The sequence below is a fragment of the Sorex fumeus genome, unplaced genomic scaffold, assembly GCF_029834395.1.
Source record: "Sorex fumeus unplaced genomic scaffold, SorFum_2.1 ptg000063l, whole genome shotgun sequence".
NCBI classification, from domain to species: Eukaryota; Metazoa; Chordata; class Mammalia; order Eulipotyphla; family Soricidae; genus Sorex; species Sorex fumeus.
In genome coordinates, this window is record NW_026606120.1 from 22,264,560 (window position 1) to 22,291,104 (window position 26,545).

Genomic DNA, 26,545 nt, shown 5'->3' on the forward strand with positions numbered 1-26,545 from the left:
TCTCAAAACCCAGTGGCGTTTGGCAGAAATGCATCTGGACTCCACAGTACGTTACTGTTGCTGGGCCACCCCAGGGAGGAAAGGGTGTTGTCCCTCCGCCTGCTCCCTCTTGGCGACTTGGTGGCTGTCATCCTCTAGAGGCCATTGGACACTCAGGCTTGGGCCCGCAGTGACAAAACTTGTTGGGTCTCACGGGATGGGGGGGGGGAGGTAGAGCCGGGCCTGTCCTCCCCACCCTAACAAGACCCCAAGTCATCGCCCGCAAACGGCCTCTCTGGCTCCTCATCAAGCTGCTCAGCGGCCTTGATCCCAGAGACTCAGAAACAAATCTCGAAATTCAGCAGCTTTTGTCAGAAATGTGTCCGGACCCTGCAGTAGGTTACTGTCACCAGGCCACCCCAGGGGGGAATGGGTGCTGTCCCTCCGCCTGCTCCCTCTTGGCGACTTGGTGGCTGTCATCCTCCAGAGGCCATTGGACACTCAGGCTTGGGCCCGCAGCGACAAAACTTGTTGGGTCTCACGGGATGAGGGGGGGAGGTGGAGCCGGGCCTGTCCTCCCCACCCTAACGAGACCCCAAGTCATCGCCCACAAATGGCCTCTCTGGCTCCTCATCAAGCTGCTCAGTGGCCTTGATCCCAGAGACTCAGAAACAAATCTCGAAACCCAGCGGCTTTTGTCAGAAATGTGTCCGGACCCCGCAGTAGGTTACTGTCACCAGGCCACCCCAGGGGGGAATGGGTGCTGTCCCTCCGCCTGCTCCCTCTTGGCGACTTGGTGGCTGTCATCCTCCAGAGGCCATTGGACAGTCAGGCTTGGGCCCACAGTAACGAAACTTGTTGGGTCTCACGGGATGGGCGGGGGAGGTGGAGCCGGGCCTGTCCTCCCCACCCTAACGAGACCCCAAGTCATCGCCCACAAACGGCCTCTCTGGCTCCTCATCAAGCTGCTCAGTGGCCTTGATCCCAGAGACTCAGAAACAGATCTCGAAACCCAGCGGCTTTTGTCAGAAATGTGTCCGGACCCCGCAGTAGGTTACTGTCGCCGGGCCACCCCAGGGGGGAATGGGTGCTGTCCCTCCGCCTGCTCCCTCTTGGCGACTTGGTGGCTGTCATCCTCCAGAGGCCATTGGACAGTCAGGCTTGGGCCCACAGTAACGAAACTTGTTGGGTCTCGCGGGATGGGCGGGGGAGGTGGAGCCGAGCCTGTCCTCCCCACCCTAACGAGACCCCAAGTCATCGCCCACAAACGGCCTCTCTGGCTCTTCATCCAGCTGCTCAGTGGCCTTGATCCCAGAGACTCAGAAACAGATCTCGAAACCCAGCGGCTTTTGTCAGAAATGTGTCCGGACCCCGCAGTAGGTTACTGTCGCCGGGCCACCCCAGGGGGGAATGGGTGCTGTCCCTCCGCCTGCTCCCTCTTGGTGACTTGGTGGCTGTCATCCTCCAGAGGCCATTGGACAGTCAGGCTTGGGCCCGCAGTAACGAAACTTGTTGGGTCTCACGGGATGGGCGGGGGAGGTGGAGCCGGGCCTGTCCTCCCCACCCTAACGAGACCCCAAGTCATCGCCCACAAACGGCCTCTCTGGCTCCTCATCAAGCTGCTCAGTGGCCTTGATCCCAGAGACTCAGAAACAAATCTCGAAACCCAGCGGCTTTTGTCAGAAATGTGTCCGGACCCCGCAGTAGGTTACTGTCACCAGGCCACCCCAGGGGGGAATGGGTGCTGTCCCTCCGCCTGCTCCCTCTTGGTGACTTGGTGGCTGTCATCCTCCAGAGGCCATTGGACAGTCAGGCTTGGGTCCGCAGTAACGAAACTTGTTGGGTCTCACGGGATGGGGGAGGAGGTGGAGCCGGGCCTGTCTTCCCCACCCCAATGAGACCCCAAGTCATCGCCCACAAATGGCCTCTTTGGCTCCTCATCAAGCTGCTCAATGGCCATGATCCCAGAGACTCAGGAGCAGATCTCTAAACCCAGTGGCTTTTGGCAGAAATCCCTCCAGATTTAAGTGTTAAAATTTCAGAATTTCAAAACCACATGGCCCTACTGCAGCCACACGACATCATATGTTAGTCATAACAAGCAATAGAACACAAATTGTCTATTGTTGCCTTTTCAGCAGATCTAAGTGTTGGGGTAAAATCTTAAATAATGGTGGGTCTGGTGTCGAAGTAGTGAATGTGATCAAAGTAGAGAGAGAGTAATGTGGAGATCATCTGCCCCACAGGCAGGGGGAGGGTGTGGGATAGGGGTATACTGGGATTTTTGGTGGTGGAGAATGGGCACTGGTGAAGGTACGGGTGTTTCATTGTATGACTGAGACTTAGACCCAAAAGCTTTGTAACTGCTCTCACGGTGATTCAATAAATAAAATTATAAAAAAAAAAGTTTGAAATGTATAATGGGTAGGAAAAGAATTAGTCTCTTCATTCACGCAAGTACTGCTTTGTACCAAAGTTGACAGAAACAGTAGCAAAACGTCAATGTTTGAAACTGTAGAGTTATTAGAATTATAGCAATCTTCAATCATTAATGGTAAGTTGATTCGGTTACCATCATTAGTAAGGCTTAATTGCCAACACATATTAAAAAATGGGGCAGGAGTAGAATAGCTCGGTTTAAGTGCATTAAAAAATTTCATGGATTTAATCATACCTCAGATAGCATGCTGTAAAATTTCTGTCATATTTAATGCCAATTTTCCCTCCATTCATTTAAGGTGATTGAGAATATTCACTGAACTCGCTACTTGTTAAATTTGAATATGACTTTTGAAGGATAAGCTGAGATAATATACTGTGAGATCTGAACTAACTATGGTGCTCATTTTCTGGGTCTAAAGATTTTCAAGTTCCTTTTTCTGCATTCCAGTCAAACGAAGCAGAATTATGAAAGTAGTTTTGCATTCTCATTAGCACTTTGGCCTGAAATACACTGGATATTTGATGATATTGATATTTACAATGTTGAATTTCTGATGGATAACTTGCAATACATATTTTTTTACCCGACTCTTTGCTACTAAATTCCTGCAAGGCAGAATATAATATATATGTATATATTATATATATATGTAATATGGAAATAGTGAATCGTCAAAGCAGCATCATGTAGAGATTGTAAGTAACTATATATATATGGTGTGAAATCATGAAATCATGAAGCAGGGAGCAGGTTAGAGGATATTTAAAGGGTGGGTCCAATGAGATGAGATGGGAGGGGCTGGATAGAGCCCATCATTAGTTAGCTCCTCACAAGCATCACATTGGCCAATCCCAGGAAGCAATCAAATGGCAGAGTAAAGAGGGCACTGCAAGGAAGGAGTGACAGTTGTGGCCATTGAGAGTTTCAGTTAGTGCTTAAGCTCTAATTTAGAGGAGGTGGCCAGATTGGTGGTTGCAATCTGATGGGAGAAACAAGCGAGGGTAAGGAGAGAGAATATTTATAAACCCAGACACTTTATAAGGGAGTGTTCGAGGCTACAGGTTGTTGCAGTGTGCATGTGTTTGTGTGTGTGTGTCTCTGTGTGTGAGTGTGTGTGTGGGTAAGAGGGGTTGTCCAAGGAACGCCTTTTCTTTCCTGTCTTCCATGGCCATCCGAAAAATTTGAGCTATTAACTAGGAGCTGTAACACTGAACAAATCCAGGCTCATACGGACAAATCACAGGCATCCGCCCTGACTCAGAACTGGCCTCAAACTGTGGAGACATTGTGGACAGCTTCAGTTATACCATGAAGGGATTGTGGCAGGCATCTCCCAGGGGAAGTTAAATTTTGCATGGTAGTTTAACAGGTGCCTGAAGGGCTAGTAAGGAATTGGACTGCTTGTTTCGCCCTGTCCCTGGCCAATTTTTGATCCCCAGTCCCCCGACTTGTTTCTCAAATAGCTTCCCAGTGGATCCTTTGTTCAGAGCCCTGAATAACTCTGAACTCTGCAGGAATCGACTGAAAAACCAAACCAAGACAACAAAAGCAGTATGTCCGTAAGTGCAAAGTATGGCTTTCAGGCCTTTATTGTTTTCTTATTTGCTATTTTGTCTTAGCAATCCTACATGATACTGCCTTGATCATTCCAGTTTTCCAAGCCATGATTGGGAATAAGGTACATACTGGAGTGTACATACTACTATCTTTTCTGCTTCTGATGTTTGGCAAGTGTTAACATCTCTCTGTTAGTCTATATGACAAAATGAATATTTTCATCAATGAAAAGGACTTGGATATATAGATTGATGTGAGATGCACAATACTTCATATGTTCATCTTATTGGGGACTTAAGGTCACCTTCTTAGAACTGAAGTCTGGTTATGGGCAGTGAATGTTTGGTGGGATCTTTAGGCTCTTTCGTAATCCAATAAACTTGCCCTTTTCTTGGGTACAGGGTGTTGGATCACATCCACTGATTCTTGGGCTTTTCTCTTGACTATCTTCTCAGGGATTAGGGATCAGTCCTGATGGATCCCAGGGACCACATGGAGTGTTGGGGATTGAATTTAGGTCCAACATGGGCCAGACGAGAGCCCAATTCACTGTACTCTGTCTCTTCAGTCCCCTAAAGTCATTCTTCTCCCACCTCAAACTTCCCATTCAAAGGAGTGTCTTGAAAATTGAAAAGCATTGATGGAAAAAAATCTACAAATTCCAAAATATTTCAGATAAAAGAATGTGTGTAACAAAAATGTTACAATTTGGTTACAGATCTAATTTGGATGTGTAATTAAATTTGACTTTTGACATCCAAAATCGAATGTCAATATTGCAGCTGTTTTTGTATGAAAAAAAGAACTTCCAAAGAATATAATACAAACCATGCTCTATCACGTAAAAAATGTCAAATACAGTGCTCTTAGCATCTACTCACATATCATTTAGTTTTAGGGAATAAGTCGTGATTAAAAGGTCTATAGCCAATGGAGTATTATGTAGATGTTAGAAAAGATGAAGTCATGAAATTCACATAGAAGTGGAACTACTACATGGAAACTATCATGTTAAGCGAAATGAGTCAGAAAGAGTGGGATAGACACAGAAAGTCTGCATTTATCTGTGGAACATAAAGCAGCAAAATGGGAAACTAACACCCAGGCGTGGCCAAGATTAGTACCAGGAATTTTGCTCTGTGACTTGGAGGCCAACCACATGTGCTAGGGGAAAAGGAAGCTCAGATAGAGAAGAGAGCACCAAATAAAGGGTGTTGGGAGGATCCTCCCAGGGTGGGAGATGCATGCTGAAAATAGACTATAGACCAAACATGATTGCCCCTCTACGCCTCTCTTGCAAACCTCAGGACCCAAAAGGAGAGAGAGAGAACAAAAGGGAATTCCCTGAGACAGAGACAGGTTGGGATGGGGGGAATGGGGATGGGAGGGATGCTGGGACCCGTGATGATGAAGCATGGGCGCTGGTGGAGAGATGGGTACTTGATCATTGTATAACTGAAACCCAAGTACAAAAATTTGTAAGTCTTTAACTGTATCTCATGGTGTTTCACTAATAAAAAAATTTTAAAAATTAAATAAAAGCTCTATAAATATGTTTTGCCTAGCTGAAACGTTAACAGCAATAAGTGGCACACATGAGTCACATTTTTTTAAATATCTGTACCAAAAATATTACTTATCCAGTTTCCACTCAGTATCAGTGCTTTTAGCAATAAGACATTTTGAAAAATGACTGTTAATATCTATGGTTCCAGATATAAGTCCCATAGCAAAGCCTCTCTTAGCCAAAGCACACATTGACACCAATGCCCTTACCTACAATGTCATGTTAGCAATAGTAGCACATTCACGTACAATTCCTTTAATCCAGACCCTTAACAAAAAAGACACTTAATCAAATGTTCTTGTAAGTGCACATACTGAGGTTTGGGGATGGTCTTAGCTCAAGGGGTTGCAAATCAAAATGTGCTCAGGTCTTAGTCCTGGTTCTAGACTCAGAGATAACTCTTGGCAGGGTTCAGATGACTCTAAGCTTGACCCAATTCCCAGGGCTTCCCATAGGTGGACATGGTGGTAACATCCTGCGAGAGCGCTCGCCTCTTCTCCTCATCATTTGACCCCATCCTCCCATTTCCAGTTGACCTGAATGAATTGGTAGGACCTGGAGCCTCAGTGCACGTCCACAAAGGTAATGTGTCTCCCCTTCCCTTCTCGCGTTCTTCTGCTTACCAGGGCCTGTGGTTTAACCCCATGACTGCTAGCTTCCTGGGAGAGATCTAAGAGGGGATTGAATAGTACATCAAGTAGGAAAAAGCCCTCGGAGTGAAGGTGTCAGGGAAATGTGGGGGCAGTGGAGGGACCCTGGACAGGTGGGGACAGGGCAGGGGCTCTGGGCTGCAGGTTCTCATTGCTGCTCACCCTTCTCCACCCTCCCCGTTGCTGCCATACGCTGCTGGCTGAACTTGTGCCTCTTGTCTCCTGCAGCGTGGAGTGGACGTGTCAGGACAAGAGCAGTCTTTGTCCATTCCAGGTGGAAGTACCCCAGGCCTGTTCCAGCAGAGACCAACCAACGCTTTTTTTTCAGGGATGTGATCTGGCACAACTCAAAGACCTCTGGGCTTCTTTGTAGCATTAAGAAGTTATGACCTTGTTTCAAGAGGTGTTGGAATGTTTCCAAATCTTTGCAAAATTTTGTCTGCCCTCAAAATTGGGGTCAGTTATTGTTAGAACCATTAATAATAATAACTCTTGTTGAAGTTTAGGCAACATGTTTATAATAGTGTTGATTTATTTGATGAGTTACCATTCCTCCCCATTCCTTAAGTTACCCATGCTCTTATGCTATTCTTGTCTGCCTTTCATCCTCCCATATTCACTCCCTTCTTACTTGATAATTTCAGGTTTGTAATTCATAGCCTTGGGTTTGTCTTCACTTGATACCATTTCTTTGTTTTCTCTCTATAGATACCACAGATGAGTGATATCAGTTGGTGTTTGTCCTCTGACTGATTTATTTTTGGTTCTTGGCCCACTCCTGGCAGTGCTCATGGCCTACTCCTTTCTCCTCGCTAAAGGTTCACTCCTGGTGGTGCCTGGGGACCAAACTCAGTCCTCATGTATGCAAAGCATGTCCTCTGGGCCACTGAGCTCTCTCTTTAGCCCTTTCTTCTGACTTCTTTTATTAGCATCATACCTTCCAGTTCTATGTGTGTTTCGGCAAACTGCATCAGTTCATCTTTTCTTTTTTTTCTTTTCCCCTTTCTTTTTTTTTTAATTGAATCATAGTGATATACATATTTACAAAGTTGTTCATGATTGGATTTCGGTCATATAATGTTTCAATACCTGTTCCTTCACCAGTGTGCTTTTTTAACCACCAATGATCCCAGTTTCCCTCCTGCACCCGACCCCTCTCCCACTGTCTGCCACTAAGGCAAACACCTCTCTCTCTCTCTCTCTCTCTCTCTTTCTCTCTCTCCCCCTCTTCTTTTGGGCCTTATGGTTTTCAATGCAGATAGTTTATCTTTTCTTATAATTGCATACTATATCATTGTGCATAATAGAAATTCTTCATCCACTCATCTGTCACTGGACATTCTAGTTGTTTTCAGGTTCAGGTTATTTCTCTAAGTGATACAATGAACATAGATGTGCACGTGTCTCTTCAAGCTAATATTCGTGTGTGGTAAATGCACAGAGAAGGAATCTCTGGTTATATGGACACTCTAGTTTTATATTTTTGGATTTCCAGACTACTTTATATAGAAGCTACCAGATGACTAGTCGATGAGGGTTCCTTTTACTACTGGTTGCTTCCCGTCTTTTGATAACGCCATTCTCATTGGTGTGAGGTAGTATTTCTTTGACATTCTGATTTACATTTACCTGAATAAAAGTGATGATGAACACTTTTTCATATGCCTGGCCATCCAAATGTCCTCTTTGAAGGAAGTGTTTTTTCACCTCCTCTCCCACTTTTGATGGTATCATTAAATTTTTGTTATTGTTGAGCTTTATGAGGACTTCTGTGTCTTGAGTATTAGCCCCTCATCTAATATATAGTGTGTGAACATTTCTTCCATTTAGAAGGGTGTCTTTACTTTTATCCCGTTTCTTTTGGTATGTAAAAAAATTTTAATTGGTATAGTGCAATTTTCTTATTTTTGTTATCTTTGCTAATGGAAGCAAATAACTGAAGGCACCTCTGAAATCCATATCCTAGATAGCTCTGCCTGCATATGTTCTTCTCAACATGTTCTATGGATTCAGGTTAATCTTGATGTCAGTAATCCATTCTTAATTAGTTTTTGCATATTTTATGCAAAAAAGGTTTCTTTTGTATATACCTATCCAGTTTGCTCAGGATGAATGAAGGGGCATTCCTTGCTCTACTGAGTATAGCCAGATTATTTATTTATTTATTTATTTATTTATTTTTAAATTTTTATTAGTGAAACACCATGAGGTACAGTTGTAGACTTAAAAATTTTTGTTCTTGGGTGTCAATTATACAGTGTTCAAGTACCCATCCCTCCACCAGTGCCCATTCTTCAACACCACTGATCCCAGTATCTCTCCCACTTCCCTTCCCCCCCCCCCCATCCCACCCTGTCTCTGTGGCAGGGCATTCCCCTCTGTTCTCTCTCTCCTTTTGGGTGTTGTGGTTTGCAAAAGAGGCATTGAGTGGCAATCATGTTTGGTCTATAGTCTACTTTCAGCATGCTTCTCCCATCCTGAGAGGATCCTCCCAACACCCTTTATTTGGTGCTCCCTTCTCTGTCTGAGCTGCCATTTCCCCTAGCGTGTGCTATAGCCAGATTTTTTTTTGAAATTTTTAAAAATTTTATTTTAATGAAGCATTTTTTAAATAATTTTATTAGCCATTTAGTGGTGGCAAGCAATATAAAATAAAATATTGTGGACCTGCTGTAGGGGCAGGCTTTGAGGAATGGTTAGGAAAATGGAGACAATGGTGGAGGGAATGTCACAGTGATTGTGGAATTGGGGTTGGAATATTGAATGCCTATAACAAACGCATCATAAACAACTTTGTAAACCAGTGTTTAAATCAATTGGGGGAGGAGAAAAGGAACCGGTACATATGCACAATGGAATACTAGATAGGATGAAGTCCTGCGATTCTCTGTTAGCTGGATGGAACTAGAGGGTGTCATGCTGATTGAAGTCAATCAGAAGGAAAGGGACAGATAGAGAATCATTTTTCTCATGTGTGGATTACAAAGAAACATAAAAGAGAATAACAAAAGGCTAAAGTGAATAACGGCCAACGTAACAGAACCTGGGAGTAGTTCTAGAGAACTAAGTTTGCCAAGATGGTGGGAAGGGTCCTTTAGACACTGGTGGAGGGACAATGGCACAAGTGGGAGGTGTGGTGTTAGAACACTGTATGCTGCAAAGTTTATTATTAGTAAATTTTGATCTGGCACTATAGCTGGTGGTGCTCAGTGCTTATTCTGGCTCTGCACTTAGGGATCACTCCTGGTAGAGTTTGGGAGACCACATAGGCGAATTTTTTTATTATACATTAGCTGTACATAGATCTGAGGACTTATCTCTTGGATCTCATTTCTATTCTACTCATTTGAGGGTGCATCTTGACTCCAGTTATGCACACACAAATGTATGTTTTTTATAGCTTTATAGTATAACTTGAATTCCAGAAATGCAATACCTTCAATGTTCTTTACAATTAGAACTGCTTTGACAGGGATTCTTTGATACCACACACAGTTTAGCCAAAAGGGAGTAAGTTTTATAGCAGTCAGGGATGCCATCAATACTGCCATGAAATATTTCCTGGAAGAGGCATGTGTGACATTTTATACATTTCTCAACATAGAAAAGAGCAAAGACAAACAAAACATAAATTTTGTGGCCATATCCCCGTATACTGTGTTTATCTATCTAATGAAATAGGTAAAAAAAAAAAATAAGTACTACCGGATGATTTTTCCCGAGGTAATTTAGCTGAAAGAAATGTAATCTGTGACTTTACTAATTTTGTTTTTTCCTTTTTCATATTTAAATGTTTTTATTTATTTGTTTGTTTCCTTGATTTTTGGGTCCACATCCAGCAGTGCTCGGGGGTTACCTCTCTCTCTGCACTCAGGGATCACACCTGATGGGGCTTGGGGGACCATATGGGATGCCAAGGATAGAACCTGGTAGGCCTGCATGCAAGGCAAGTATCTTATCCACTGTGCTATCTCTCCAGCCCCCAAATGTTTTTGTTTCTTTCAGTAATGACTAGCAAGAGCATTTGCCAGTTGAAGCTGTTTCTAAGAAGTCCTACATCATCAATCCCCCATATTCTTTACTATTTCAGAGGCGTTGTTCCACAGTCTGCTAAGGCTTATCTTGATCCCCTTCCTGTGCTTCTGTCAGGAAATGCCGTCTGGGGTCACAGCTTGCCCCTGCTTAGCCACATTCTGAGGAAACATGAGCCCAAGCATGAGGGCACAGCACGTCTGATCACAGGGCATGTCAGGAGCCATAATCTCAATTTCATAATCTTGCCTTCTTTCATTATGTTTACATGCAGCTTTTTGTGTCATGCAAATCACATTTTTATTTATTATATACAAAATTATTTTTACTATGGACAATGCATAAATAAACTATATTACCACCAAGGCAAAGAAAACTCTCATTAACAATGTCGTATTTTTCTTACCTCCCTCTTGTTTCTATTTTTATTTAGGCTCTAAATTACAAAATGCTTAATAAAAGGGTTTCAAGCACACACTATTCCAACATCAAGTTTTTGCTTTGCAACTTTTAAAAAGGCAGTATTGAAATTTTCCTAAATATAGGTATTTTTTTTTACTTAGAGCCTTAGCAGTTTATAGCTACCATACTGTTCAGCATTTGAGTTTCTAGCTGACCTCCTAGGGCAGTTAAGTAGGGAAATAGCTACTCTACTATACACATAAATAAATAGCTTGTTAAGAAATAAATAGTTCAACTAGATTATTGGTTCATTTTCCTTTGGGCCATATCCGGTAGTGCTCAAACATTATTCCTGACTGTACTTAGGGTTCACGCCCAGAAGCGCTCAGCAGTATACATTCAGAGCAGCGGGTCTAACCAAGTCTGTCACATGTAAGACAAGTACCTTAACCCCTGTACTGTCTCTCTGGCTCTGATTCACTTTTCTTTACACTGAAAGCACACATGAAATTCATCTGAGCCAATTTTACTTTCCCACACTTTTCACTAATAATAAATACAAAAATACATTGTTATTTTTTCATCCTCTGGAGTTTAGAATTTTTACATTAGTTTGTTTTACTATGTGGGGAACTGGAAAATAAAAATTAAATAAGAAATATAATCATTTAGGGGAGGTGATGGAAGGGAAACTGAGACATTGCTGGTGGGAAATGTACACTGGTGAAGGAATGGGTGTGTATGACTGAAACCCAATCATGAACAGTTTTGTAATTGTGTATCTCACAGTGATTCATTAAAAAGGGGGGAGGGAGAAACAAAATTCCTTTGGAATAAAACCCACAAGTGATCATAACAAGCACCAGCTTATAAAAAATGAACAGGGAAAACATTAGAATATAAAAAATAAAAATATTTCACTTTATTCTATTAAGTAACCATATGTGCTGTTAATCCTTACTCTGTTGTTACTCAGAACTTTAGCTGTAAGTGAAAGTGAAGGTTATATTTGAAGTTTTTAGAGAATTGAACCCAGAAGCACTGCTTACTTTGTAGGTAGGAATTTCCCTGTAAGAGAAAATACAAAGTTCATATAGGCAAAGTGCCTTCCATTGATAAACTACTTAATTAAAAACATTTTCCTAGAAATTTAAGGAGTAGAATTACTTTAAAAAATTAAAATTTATTATTTTTTTCAATGTAGGATTATTGCTATTCATTCAGCCACTGATTAAGCTGATTTAAGCTGATTCAAGCTGGTATAAACTTCACTAATAATTTTTTTGGGTCACACCCTGCGATGCACAGGGGATACTCCTGCTTCTGCACTCAGGAACCACCCCTGGCAGTGCTCAGGGGACCATATGGGATGCTGGGAATCGAGCCTGGGTTGGCTGCGTGCAAGGCAAATGCCCTCCCCGCTGTGCTATTGCTCCAGCCCCAAACACTAATAAATTTTTTAAAGAAAAAAATATGTGAAAGGGAGGGATGCCTGCACTGCTAGTAAAGATGTACAAATATTCATCTACACTGGTATCTCATAGCTTATCGATCTGGGAGATGATTGGGCAATCTCTTCAACCTAAAAAGGAAAGTAAAGTAAAGGCCCTCCCATTGTTCATCGATTTGCTCCAGTGGGCCCAGTAAGGTCTCCATTGGAGATTTTGTTGTTACTGTGTTTGGCATATCGAATACATCAGAGGTGGCTTGCCAGGCTCTGCCGCAGGGGCGAGATACTCTTGGTAGCTTGCCAGGCTCTCCTCTCTAAACCTAAGTGTTGTTTCCTGGGGGCCCAAAAGCTGGATGCAGTTTGGGACACAGAATCTATTGCCCTGTTGCCTTGTTCCTCCCACAGGTTGGGGTGAGTGACTGCTCCTGTGACCGCCAGTTAATTTCCCCCACCCTATCTCATTCAGGGAAAGAAGATACCACCATCCCCAAACCCCGCCAGCTCCTTCCCAGGCAGTGAGGGGGATTAGGCTAATAGCGTGCTAGAAAGAATCAACCTCCAGAGTACAGTGGGCATCATGGGTAAACAGCGCAGAAAAACACAATGAGGAGTGGATGAATAGAGGAGCCCTGAAACTCACATAGGTAATCTCTCTGAAGAAAATTCAGAAACAAACTAGTGAGAATGCTTAATGAGCTCAAAGATACAGTGGAATGGACAGCCAATAAAATACAGAAGGAAATTAGATTAGTGATAAGAAAATTGCAAACAGAAATCCATTAATTAAAAATTTGGTTGATGAAATAAAAACTCAATGGGTGCCCTTAGCAGGAGAGTAACAACGGCTGGAGATAGAATCACTGAACTTGAGGATGAGATGCAGAAAACCTCTAAGGAACATCAAAAGATAGAGAAAATCCACAAAATAACTCCAATCTAGATCAGAGAACTCTGGGATGAATTGAAGAGGAACAACAAAAGAATCATTAGAGTACCATGGGGGACAGGGAGGCAACCCCAAGGAGATATTAGTAGGTAAAGACATCATTCCCAGTGCTGGAGAATGCAGACATCCTGATCCAAGAAGACCACAGAGTACCATCTAAAATAGGTCCTAATAGAAAAGACCCCAAGGCATATTGTAATCAGAATGACAAATACCGTAGATAGAAATACAATACTGAGAGAAGAGGTGGAGGTGGAGGAGGAGGAGGAGGCGGAGGAGGAGGAGGAGGCGGCTCGGAGAGCGAGCAGCGAGCTGGAGCACGAGCGTGAGTGAAGCCAGCCCGCCCGCTCGCCGCCGCCGCCGCCGTCGCACCGCCCGGCCCGGCCGCCGCGCCGCGCCAGCCCCGCCCTCGTCGCCAGGCCGCAGCGGCCGCGCGCGCCAGCCGCCGGGGAGCGAGCGAGCGAGCGAGCGAGCCCGGGAGGAGGCGGCCGGAGCGAGCGAGGAGCCGCGCGTGTGGCGAGAGGGGAAGCCGCCGCCGCCGCCGCCGCCCCCCCACCCCCCCCCCGCCGCCCGTCGCCTGCCCTTCGCGCCTCCCCGCCCGCCCCCCCGCGGGAGCAGCACCGTGTCGGCGCCGGCGGCCAAAGTCAGTAAACAGGAGCTCAACTCCAACCACGACGGGGCCGACGAGACCTCAGAAAAAGAGCAGCAGGAAGCGATTGAACATATTGATGAAGTACAAAATGAAATAGACAGACTTAATGAGCAAGCCAGTGAGGAGATTTTGAAAGTAGAACAGAAGTATAACAAACTCCGCCAACCATTTTTTCAGAAGAGGTCGGAATTGATCGCCCAAATCCCCAACTTTTGGGTAACAACATTTGTCAACCATCCACAAGTGTCTGCGCTGCTTGGGGAGGAGGATGAAGAGGCGCTGCATTATTTGACAAGAGTTGAAGTGACAGAATTTGAAGATATTAAATCAGGTTACAGAATAGATTTTTATTTTGATGAAAACCCTTACTTTGAAAATAAAGTTCTCTCCAAAGAATTTCATCTGAATGAGAGTGGTGATCCATCTTCAAAGGCCACTGAAATCAAATGGAAATCTGGAAAGGATTTGACGAAACGCTCAAGTCAAACACAGAATAAAGCCAGCAGGAAGAGACAGCATGAGGAACCCGAGAGCTTCTTCACTTGGTTCACTGACCATTCGGATGCTGGTGCAGATGAGCTCGGCGAGGTCATCAACGACGACATTTGGCCAAACCCATTGCAGTACTACTTGGTTCCTGACATGGATGATGAAGAAGGGGAAGGAGAAGAAGATGACGACGATGATGAAGAGGAAGAAGGATTGGAAGATATTGATGAAGAAGGGGATGAAGATGAAGGTGAAGAAGATGAAGATGACGACGAGGGAGAGGAAGGAGAGGAGGATGAAGGAGAAGATGACTAACGGAACACTGACGGATTCCAATCTTTTTTAATTTTCTCCAATCCCTGGGAGCAAGATGCAGTCTTTTTTCTTTTCTCTCCCCCTCCCCTAGCCCTGCCCCGCCCCTCCCCGTCCCCACTCCCTGTGCTCAGTCTGTCGCCCTGTTTTTTGAGGTCTCTTTTTCTCTCCTTTACACCATGGTTCTCTACCTAATTCGGGGAAATACCTTGAACAGAATTCAGTGGGGAAAGACTACTGGTTTCTGTTCCAAATTAAATTTTATCACTTCTCGTCTCAACACAGACTTGATGGAATCTACACCACCGTGCGCTGCGGGGAAAAAAGAAAGACCTTCTGCACCCTTAGCTCTGCTGAAGCTGGAGGGCCAGGCCCCTGTGTAGTAGTGCATAGAATTCTAGCTTTTTTTCTCCTTTCTCTGTATATTGGGCTCAGAGATGACACTGTGTCTCTATGTGAATATGGACAGTTAGCGTTTACCAACATGTATCTGTCTACTTTCTCTTGTTTAAAAAAAGAAAAAAAATCTTTAAAAAAATGGGGTTATAGAAGGTCAGCAAAAGGGTGGGTTTGAGATGTTTGGGTGGGTTAAGTGGGCATTTTGACAACATGGCTTCTCCTTTGGCATGTTTAATTGTGATGTCTAACGGACATCCTTGCAGTTTAAGGTGACACTTTTAAAATAAAATTCTCTCCTAATGATGACTTGAGCCCTGCCACTCGATGGGAGAATCAGCAGAACCTGTAGGATCTTATTTGGAATTGACATTCTCTATTGTAATTTTGTTCCTGTTTTATTTTTAAATTTCTTTTTTTGTTTCACTGGAAAGAAAAGATGCTCAATTTTAAACGTTAAAAAGTGTACAAGTTGCTTTGTTACAATAAAACTAAATGTGTACACAAAGAAAAAAAAAGAAATACAATACTGAAAGAAGCAAGATCAAAGAAAGGAATTACATGCAAAGATTTACAGCATGTAATTCCTTAGATTTACAGCGAAACTATTGAATGAAACCCTGTAATCCTGAGGACAGTGGTGCGATATAGTTCAAAAACTTAACAAAATGAAGGCTTCACTAAGATTCTTATTCAGATTTGAAAGAATGATAGAGAAATTCACGGATTAACAATAGCTCAGGAACTTCATAGGCTGAAAATCAATCTTAAAAGAAAAACTCAAGGGGTAACAACTGTAAGGCAAGACAAACTCCATAAGCATAAAATTCCTCTAAAAGAAAGATGGCACAAAACCCCATCACAATAATCAATGATGTAAATGTTCCGGTTATAAGACACAGGTGGCAAAATGGATTAAATAATTGAATCTAAAATTCTGCTGTCTACAAGAAACACATTTGAATAGTTCAAGCAAACACATACTCAAAGTGAAAGCCTGGAAAGTAGTTCTTCAAACAAACAACTTCCTCAAAAAAGCCAGGTTGATCATACTAGTATCCTGCGACATGCATTTTAGGCTGAAAAAGGTTACAAGAGACAATAAATGTCATTTATTAATAATCAAGGCATGCATATATCAGGAAGAAATTACACTCCTGAATGTGTATGTGCCCAATGAGGGACCAGCAAAATACTTAAAACAACTACTAATAGACTTGAGGAAAGACATTGGAAGCAACACATTATTAGTTATAGACCAGTACTGCCCTGTCACCCCTTGATAGGTTAATGAGGTTAAAACCCAGCAAGGAAATACTGGATTTAAAGGATGAAGTGGGATAGAGGGAGTCAGTAGATATTTAGGGCCCTTCATCCCCCAAAAGCTGAATATACATTCTTCTCCAATGAACATGAAACAGTTTCCAAGATAGATCACATGCTTGGACACAAAACACACCTCTAAAACATTAAGAGGACAGAAATGGTATCAACTCTCTTTTCAGATCATGAGGCACTGAAATTAGAAGTTAGTAACACACATAAATGGAGAATCAAATTAAATACCTGGAAAATAAACAACTGGCTATTGAGCAATCAGTGGGTTAGAGAGGAAATCATAAGATTCCTGGAAGCAAATGAGAGTGAGGACATGAGATGGCAGAACTTGTGGGATACAGCAAAAGCACCTTTAAGAGGAAAGTCTATAGCTCTGCAAGCATACATCAGGAAGGAAGAAAGGCCCACCTAAATAACCACACAGCTTAAAATCTTAGAAAATAGACCAACAAAAGGAGCCCAAATCAGGCAGGAGGAAGAAAGAAAAAACAAAACTTAGAGCAGAAATTAACAAGCTGGAATCCCAAAACACAATCAAAATGATCGATAAAACCAAGAGCTGGTTCTTTGAAAAAATAAACAAGACCGCGAAACCACTAGCAAGACTCACACTAAAGAGAGACAGAGAGAAGAGAGAGAGAGAGAGAGAGAGAGAGAGAGAGAGAGAGAGAGAGAGAGAGAGAGAGAGAGAGAAGAAAAGTACCTGCCACGGAGGCAGGAGGTAAGCTGGTGCTCTTGGTGGTGGGAAATGTACACTGGTGAAGGGACGGATTTTGGAAAAAGGTAAAAAAATAAACCATTGTGTCATGATGCTGGACTGGAGCAATAGCACAGTGGTAGAGTGTTTGCCTTGCATGCAGCAAGCCCGGCCAAGCCGGGTTCAATTCCTCTGCCACTCTCGGAGAGCCCAGCAAGCTATAGAGAGTATCTTGCCCTCACAGCAAAGCCTGGCAAGCTCCCTGTGACGTATTCAATATGCCAAACAAACACAGTAACAGCAAGTTTCAAAAATGAAGATGTTACTGGACCCGCTCGAGCAAGTCGATGAACAATGGGAGGACAGTGTTTGTTGGACAGTTTGTCATGATACTAGTTTTTAAAGAGCAATTTAGGAAGTTATGAAATTGACTACCAAGCAGTCAATAATGGAAGATATACACTTGTTATATTCTCTTAATGTACCTGACTCCGGTTTATACTTTTCATTAATTTTGATGTCATGATTTCTCCAACATTCCAATGGTATATATGTATACAACTATATGTGTATATATATATATATATTTCATCCTTTTTAAAATATTTTTACATTAAAATTCTCATAACAGAGGAATTAAGACACATTCCCTGTACATTTAAAATACCAGTTTAAAGTCTATGACATCTGAAAAAGGAATCCTCATTTACTATTCAAGGGAATTTTGTCTGTTCAGCCTCTATGAAAAATAGTATGGAGAATTTTCTAAAAAACAAGAATGAAATATCCATATGGCCTAGTGATTTTACTTTTCAACATCTATCCTCTAAGTACCAAATCTTTAATTTGAAAGATATATGAACACCGATCTTATTACAGCACCAACTGCAATAGCCGCACTATTGAAACAACCTAAAGATGAATGGATAAAGAATTTGTGGTATGTGTACACAATGGAATAATAGGCATCTATAACGAAAAATGAAATCTTTTAGTTCACTTCCATTTGCCTGGAACTGGACAACATAATATCAAGTGAAATAAATCAGAGGGAGAATAAAATATCAGATGGTCTCACTCAACTGTGATCTACAAAGAAACAGAGCGATGAAATGTTACTATCAAATGATAACAACTCTTATTACAAAACTGGTACTACGAAACAAGGGGAAGAGTTGGGGGGAGATAAAGAGGATGGAGGTGACACAGTGACATTGGTGGAGGCTTTGAGGAACTTTGATGGTGGGGAGTTATATTAACTGTACACACTCAAACTTTAAATGTTAACACTTGTAAACATGTGAAAACCATAATGATTAAATTTAATAAAATTTAAATCTATTAAATCTTAAAATTACTAAAAAACTTGATTAATTTATTTTTGTGTGTGAAGCAAAACAGTTTTATATTAAAATTTCCACAGAGAAAAGTAAAGGGAAAACAGGAGAGAAAGAAAGACATACCTAAGAGAGAACACAAGTTTCTTCAGGGCAGGTGGAAGTCTTATTTTCTTCTCTTGGTTTCATATAGGAAATTGGACACTAAAATCTAAATGTGGGAAATTATTTCTGTATTCAAATGGCAGTGGAATGACACAAATCTATCTGGAGTGTCTTTTGAATTCCAGTGCAGCTACTATCACTCAACACTGTGCCAACCATCTTCCTGAGATGAGAGAAAATAATAATGCATGACAAGTTGCAGTTTCCATGTGTATGTCCGCATTGACAGGTACAAAGAAGAACATGCTTTTTGTAGCTGTAAATTCATACTAATGGAGGATTGTTTTCTCTCTATTTGCCAAATGAACAAAATGACAGAGGGGAAAAACTTAGAGTCAAGTACATCTGGCAATGATGAGCACATAAGGTCATTGGGACCAAAGCCGTAATACAGTGGGCAAGGTGTTTACCCCCACCCGGAGTGATCCCTGAGCATAGAGACAGGAGCAAGTCCTGAGCATCACTGCATATGGGACAAACACAAACCAAAAATAAAGAGGCAGAGAAAGAGTATTCACTATACAAAATCTCCTCATTAGGATGGTTTCACACACACTATCTTCTGTGCTCACTGTTTAGAAATCACACAATGAAATTCTGTCTATGGGCCTATTCCAATAATTACAAAGAAAGAAAGCAGGAAATAACATGAAAAAGAAAAAGGGTGGGCTGCTGGAGAAAAAATACAAAGATTCTGTTGCACATGACCAACCCTACTTGGATCCCTGAATAGCCAGAAACTGGAAACAACTCGGGTGTCCGAGAACAGATGACTGGTTAAAGAAACTTTGGTACATCTACACAATGGAATACTATGCAGCTGTTAGAAAAGATGAATTCATGAAATCTGCTTAAAAGTGGTTGGTCATGGAGAGTATCATGCTAAGTGAAATGAGTCAGAAAGAGAGAGACTGGCATAGAATGACTGCACTCATTTGTGGAATATAAAATATCACAATATGAGACAAACACCCAAGGACAGTAGAGACAGGGTCAGGAAGATTTGTCCATGGCTGAAAGCTTGCTTTATGAGCTGGGAGAGAAGGCAGCTGGGACAGAGAAGGGATCCCTAAATAAATGGTGGTTGGAGGGATCTCTCTGGGTGGGAGATGTGTGCTGAAAATAAATAAGGACAAAACATGATGGCCTTTCATTATTGCAAACCATAATGCCCAAAAGGAGAGAGAGAGAGAGAGAGAGAGAGACTGTCTTCCATAGAGGCAGGGGGAGAGGTAAGGATACGAGAACATTGGTCATTGGTGATGGAAAATGTATACTGGTGGAGGGATGGGTGTTCGATAATTATATAACTGAAACTCAAACATGAAAGCTTTGTAAGTCTAGCTCATGGTGATTCAATTAAAAAAGATAAATAAAAATGATAAAATATTATTCATGAATCAAAAAAGAAGATAATACACTTTAACAAAATTGAAGGAACTCTTCTTCATCATTGGTGGGAATGCAGACTAGTTCTGTCATTTTGGAAAACAATACGGGTATCCATCAAAAAGCTAAAAATTGAGCTCCATCCAACCCAGCAATATCATTTCTGGGAATACTCTCCAGGAGCACCAAAACACAGCAGATGTGCTATCTGTACTTCTATGTTCAATGCTGCACTACTCACAATAGCCAGAATCTGGAAACACACCACATTTCTGAGAACAGATGATTGATTAAAGGAACCATGGTATATCTACACAATGGAATACTATGCAGCTGTTAGAAAAAATAAAATCATGAAATTTTCTTATAAATGGATGGACATGGACAATATCATGCTGAGTGAAATGGGTCAGAAGGAGAGGGATAGACATAGAACGGTTGCACTCCTGTGGGATATAAGAAACATAGTACGAGACCACTATGCAAGGACAACAGAAAGAAGAACCAGGGAACCAGGAGGATTGGTTCACGGTTGGAAGCCAGCCACAAGTGCTCGGGGAGAAGGCAGTTGGGATAGAGAAGGAACCACTATGACAAACAAAGTTGGAAATGATCATTCTGGATAAGAATTGCGTGCTGAAAATAGGTAAAGGAACAAACAGGATAACCTCTCAGTATCTGTATTGCAAACCATAATGCCCAAAACGAGAGAGAGAGAGAGAGAGAGAGAGAGAGAGAGAGAGAGAGAGAGAGAGAGAGAGAGAGAGAGAAGTGCCTGCTAGAGAGCCAGAGAGAGCCAAACTAGGGGAAGGGTAGCAGGAGGGAAACTAGGGGCACTGGTGGTGGAAAATGTACACTGGTGGAGGAGGGATAGGTGTTGAAACACTCTATAACTGAAGCCCACCCATGAACAGCTTTGTAACTCTGTGTGTCACGGTGATTCAATTAAAAAAAGAAAAGAAAATTAGTCAAATATTTTTCTATACATTTCTATAAGGTAAAGGTAAAGGCCCTCCCGTTGATCATCGATTTGCTCGAGCGGGCCCAGTAACGTCTCCATTGGAGACTTTGTTGTTACTGTGTTTGGCATATCGAATATGTCACGGGGAGCTTGCCAGGCTCTGCCATGCGGGCGAGATACTCTCGGTAGCTTGCCGGGCTCTCTGAGAGGGGCGGAGGAATCGAACTCGGGTCGGCCATGTTGGCTGCGTGCAAGGCAAACGCCCTACTGCTGTGCTATAAAAATGATTATATAGTATTTCTCTTTCCTTTTTTTTAAAGTGTTGAATTAGATTAATTCATTTGCACATACTAAATCATCCTTGCATCCCTAGATAAATCCCTCTTCAGTGTATAATGCATTGTTGTATATAATCTTTTTGTTTTGGATCTCACCCAAAAGTCCTCAGTGCTTACTTCTAGATCTATGCTTAGAGGTCACTCCTGGTTGTACTCAAGGAACAATATGTGGTTCAGGGGTTGAGTTGAGTTTGGTCATATGTGAGATCAACTGCCTTTTAGACCTTCAAATCTCTCTGACCACTTTGCATGGTTATTCCTGTCCCAGATAGCATATTTTTAATCTGAAGTCTATGCTGTCTAATTCAAGTAAGACCACACCATATATTTCAGGAATTGTTTGTCTTTAAGATTGTTTTCCAGATTTAGATGTTTACCTTTTATCACAATATGTCTCTTGTAGGAAGCAGAAATTTTGATTCAATTTTATGATATATCTGGCTCCTCTTTGCATTTGATTGATAAGTTTTGGCTGTTGACATTAATTGAGACCATCGAGATGAAGAAATTCATTGGCATAGTTTGGTATAAGTTATTGATGTTTGTGAGGCTTGTTTTTTGGTCTTTTTCTTTGGTTGGAGGGCACACCTGGCAGTGAGGGCTGAAATAGTGAATTTACTTTTCTGTCTCTTAGTTCCCAGCACATCCCATACTTGGAATAGATCCCTCCAGATTCCTTTACCCTAACTTGTCTTCTCTCCTCTGGGGGTTAGGGGTGGAGTAGGAGACAGATGTTACCACTTGTTTCTAGTTCAGTGACTCCCAGGCCCCACAAAGCCTTTGTCCAGTTTTGGAAACTGAAAAAGAGCAAGCATGAACTGTGTCTGAGTTGTAGACATAGTTATTTCCTTAACTCTGAGTGAAGACTCATTAATAAACTCAACTTTACCTCCAAGGTTTGATGAGGAATAAATTACAAAGGAAGCAAGAGTATGCACTTTCAGTGTGAAAAAGGAAACAGTGCCACCTGGAGATCGTACCAGGAATACAAGCGTTTAGGGGGTGGATGATTTCAAGTGATCTGGTGTTTTCCATGGTTAAGCCTGGAGACTCAGCGACTCGTTTTTAGATGAATACCTGTCTCCAAACTTCTCACTAGGAATTATGAGGCAGGCAGCACACTTTGGAGGCAGAGGAAGGTAATGTGGTAGGGCAAAGAGAAAGACAAAAGATGGTTGTCTGGGAATTGCAGAACTCAGATGTCTCCTCTGTTCTTACCAGTTGTGTGGCGTCAGCTCATGCTCTGAAGTTTTTGCCTGGCAGAAGATGAGCTCCGAGATCTCTGACAACCGCACTTCCCTTAGTGATCATTGGCCTCTGTACATGCAGACACACAGACATTCCCACCCAACACAGCCACACAAACACAACAAAGGAGAGATCTTTGCAATGTTTACCATCTCTCTCTAGGGAATGAGGATGTATGGCCAGTCTAGTGGAGAGGGTCTCAGTGCTGGAGCTCAACAGAGTAGCAGGGTGGGACAGAGGGTAGTACCGCAGAGGCCTGAGGGGCCTGCAGGGAGAATGGGGCTCTGCAGTGGTGTCTGAGGTGAGGCATGGGCGTTCTGAATTGGGTTTTGAATCCCTATCACCAAACTGGTAGGGGCATGAAGGTCCGATCCCTGGAAAGAGCTTTTCATTGCCGATGGAGGTTTCCTTGGATTCATTCCTCCAGGAGGAGTCTGGCAGAAGCAGATCCACACCAGCCATTGCATTAGGGTCTCCTGCCATTTCAGAAGCCACTGCCCTGGTCAGACTCCAGTATGACGATTGATAATACTTGCTGTCCCAAGTCATGTCATTGGTCGGGTTGCTGAGAACAAAGGGCTGCAGGGGCTGGGCTGTTCCTTCTGCCCTGGGCATATGGCCTGGGGCTGAACAAGGGCCCCACTGGTTGCTGTTCATGCCACTATCCTGCTTGCCTTGGCCAAGGCCATCAGAATGCTCTAGCTGGGACCAGAGCTCTAGAACGAGATATGTGTCAGTCTCCCTGGCATTTTTGTGAGACCCACACTCCAGTAATATTCCCCACATCAGGTCTTAATGATGAGTAGGACCAATGGAAGGCCAACAGTCATATGGCAAAATGCTCATTATCACTTATTATTGGGGAAGTCCAAATCAAGGCAACAATGAGATATCATCTTACTCAGTGAAAATGGCACATATCAAAAATATTGGGAATAATTTCTGCTGGTGGTTATGGGGTGATAAAGGAACCCTCATCCACTGCTTGTGGAAATATTGTCTGATCCACCTCTATGGAAAACAGTATGGAGAGGACTCGTAAAATCAGAAATGAGCTCCCATATGGCCCAGCAACTCCACTTTTGGGTATCTATCTCCAGGACAGAAAAACATTTATTCAAAAAAACAAAAATTGTTCATTGAGACACTCAGTTCAATAGCTAAAATTTGGAATCAACATAGATGTCCAGTGATAGATAAGTGGATCATGAAGATGTATTGTATATACACTAGGACTACTACACAGCTATAAGGAAAAATGAAATCATGTAATTTGTGGAAATATGGATGGGACTGGAAGACATCATGTTGAATGTAGTAAGCCAGAAGAAGAATGATAAACACAGGATGATATAACTTCTATGGTATTATAGAATAACTGGATTATGAATTTAATGTTTTAAGGGGGGATGCCCAGATAAACCTTGGCCCCAGAGTATAATGAGGAGAAGGAAATAAAGAGGGGAGTAGTGGGAAGGGAGAAAAAACACATGAGAAGCAGCAGGGGCCAGGTTAGGGAATTCAGGTACAAAAGTGACATCAAGGGTTGACAGAATTCAATATCCAAGTCACAGAGATAACAACGCTGATATCAAGAGACCCAAACTTTAACAACTGAACTTAGAAAGGTGCCTGTTAAGAGGGGACCCTGAAGGGGACAGGAATATGAGAGACAACAAAGGAAGTTGACGCTGGCAGTGGAATCAGTGCTGCAGTATTGTATGTCTAAAACAACTATAAATGACTTGTAAATCACAGTGTTTTTTAATTGAAGAAATAAAAAAAGATAAGAGGAATGTAAAACTAAACATAAAAGCTTCATGTCCTCATTTCCCCCCATAAATCTATAGATGAATGCTATGTATTATTGGTTTGTTTCTCTTCATGCTTTCAGACGTTTTGTGTGCTAATATTAGTATGTTTATGATTTGTATGTTTATGATTTGTATGTTTATGATTTATATATGTGTTTTATATATATCGTTATATATACATATATGTAATATATAAACATATATAAACATTTATATGTTTATATATTTATATATAAACATATATATGTTTCTTATTTCCTCATTCTTAGTAATTTGTCTTCATTTCACTTACTGTTTCTTGTACACAGCGATCAATATACCTTTTTCCATGCATAATGACTCCATGTATAGCTTTTCTATAATTAAACAGTAAATTAATGTTGAGATTTATTTTTAACAAGATATAGCTATAAGGATACCAAAATATATCTTGATTTTTCTTAAATTATAAGTGGAACTGATGACTAAATTTATTTATATATATTTTTTAATTTTTTTATTTTATAAAGTAGTTCACAGTATTTGATCACGATGGTGGGTAAGCCAACATCTTGTTATAATGAATTCCTTCTTCAAGGAATTTTCTGTTCATTTCTTCCTTCCATTTTTGATGGGATTGGATGATATTTTCTTGTAAAGTACTGCCAGTGCCTTATATATCTTGGATATTAACACCTTATCAGATGAGCATTAAGTAAATAACTTTTCCCAATACGTGGGCTGTCTTTGTACCTTGGTTGCTGTTTCTTTTGAGATGCAGAAGTTTCTTAGCTTAATGTAATCGCATTTGTTTATCTCTGCTTCCACTTGCTTGGTCAGTGGCGTTTCATATTTGAATATGTCTTGAGCTTCAGTGGCATTGAGAGTTCTAACTATGTTTTCCTCCTTATGGATTGAACCTTATGTATTCAGGTCTGATATTGAAGTCTTTAATTTATTTTGCTCTGACTTTTGTGCCTGGCATTATAAAGAGGTCTGAGTTTGAAATTTTGGATGTAGTGCCCAGTTTTCCCTGTACCACTTGTTGAAGAGGTTTTTCCTTGCTTCATTTTATATTTCTTGCTTCTTTTTCAAAGATTAGGTAATCATATATTTGAGGATCCATGTCAGGATATACACTCTGTTCCATTGGTCTCTGGTTCTGTCTTTATTATATTATTTAAACCATGCTGTGCTTTAATTATTACTGCTTTTGTAGTGCAGTTTAAAGTTGGAATGGTGATGTCTCCTATATTCTTTTTTCCCCCAAGGATTGCTTTAGCTATTCATGGGGGTTTACTGTTCCATATGGGTTTCAAGAGTATTTGATCTTTTCTTTGAAAAAATATCATATATATCCTTTTAGGGATTGCACTGAATCTGTATAATGCTTTGGGGAGTATTTGGGGAGTATTGCCATTTTGACAATGTTAATCCTCCCAATCCATGAGCAAGGGATGTGTTTTCGTTTTCTCATATCGTCTTTTATTTCTGGAAGTAGTGTTCTGTAGATTTCTTTGCAGAGATCTTCAATTTAGTGAAATTGACTTCTAGGTACTTAATTTTCTGAGGCACAATTGTATTGTGAATGGGATAGTTTTCCAATTATCTTTCTCTCCTCTTTCATTATTTGTACATTGGAAAGCCACAGACTTTGGGGCATTGATTTTGTAACCTGTCATTTTACTATACAAATCTATTGTTTATAGATTTTTTGTATTTTGGGGGGATTTTTTAAGTATAGTATCATATCATCTGCAAATAGTGAAAGCTTGATGTTTTTCTTTCCTATCTGGATGCTCTTTATATATTTTTCCTGACTAATGGCTGTGGCAAGTACTTCCAGTATTAAGTTGAATAGGACATGTGAGAGCTGGAAACCTTGTTTTGTGTCTGATCTTAGGGAGAAAGCCATTAGTTTTTTCCTATTGTGAATAATGCTTGCTGTGGGATTGAGGTAGATGATTTGACTATATTGAGGCAAGTCAATTCCCATTTTGTTGAAAGTTTTACCATGAAGGTGTGCTGGATCTTGTCAAATGCTTGTCTACATCTATTGCTATGATTACCTAGTTTTAATTTTTCTTTTATTGATATGGTTTATTATGTTGATTGACTTTTTTTTGGCTTTTTGGATCACACCCGGTGATACACAGGGGTTACTTCTGGCTTTGCACTCAGGAATTACTCCTGGCGGTGCTCAGGGGACCATATGGAATGCTGGGAATCAAACCCAGATTGGTCACGTGCAAGACAAACACCCTACCCGCTGAGCTATTGCTCCAGTCCCTTGCTTGACTTTTAAATGTTAAACTATCCTCGCAACCCCAGGATGAATCCTACTTGGTCATGGTATATGATTTTTCTGATGAGTTGTTGGATTTATTTGTAGTATTCTGTTGAA

The 26,545-nt window shown here is 41.6% G+C and overlaps 1 protein-coding gene across 1 annotated transcript; it reads left to right on the plus strand.

The window, feature by feature from the left end:
- The first annotated feature begins 6,007 nt into the window (after nt 1-6,007).
- Nucleotides 6,008-14,589, plus strand: LOC130034946 (protein SET-like). Its single transcript, XM_056126452.1, has 2 exons — nt 6,008-6,128; nt 13,446-14,589. Exons 1-2 carry the CDS (start codon nt 6,008-6,010, stop codon nt 14,480-14,482), a joined length of 1,158 nt encoding a protein of 385 aa, XP_055982427.1. The 3' UTR covers nt 14,483-14,589.
- Nucleotides 14,590-26,545: the final 11,956 nt, after the last annotated feature.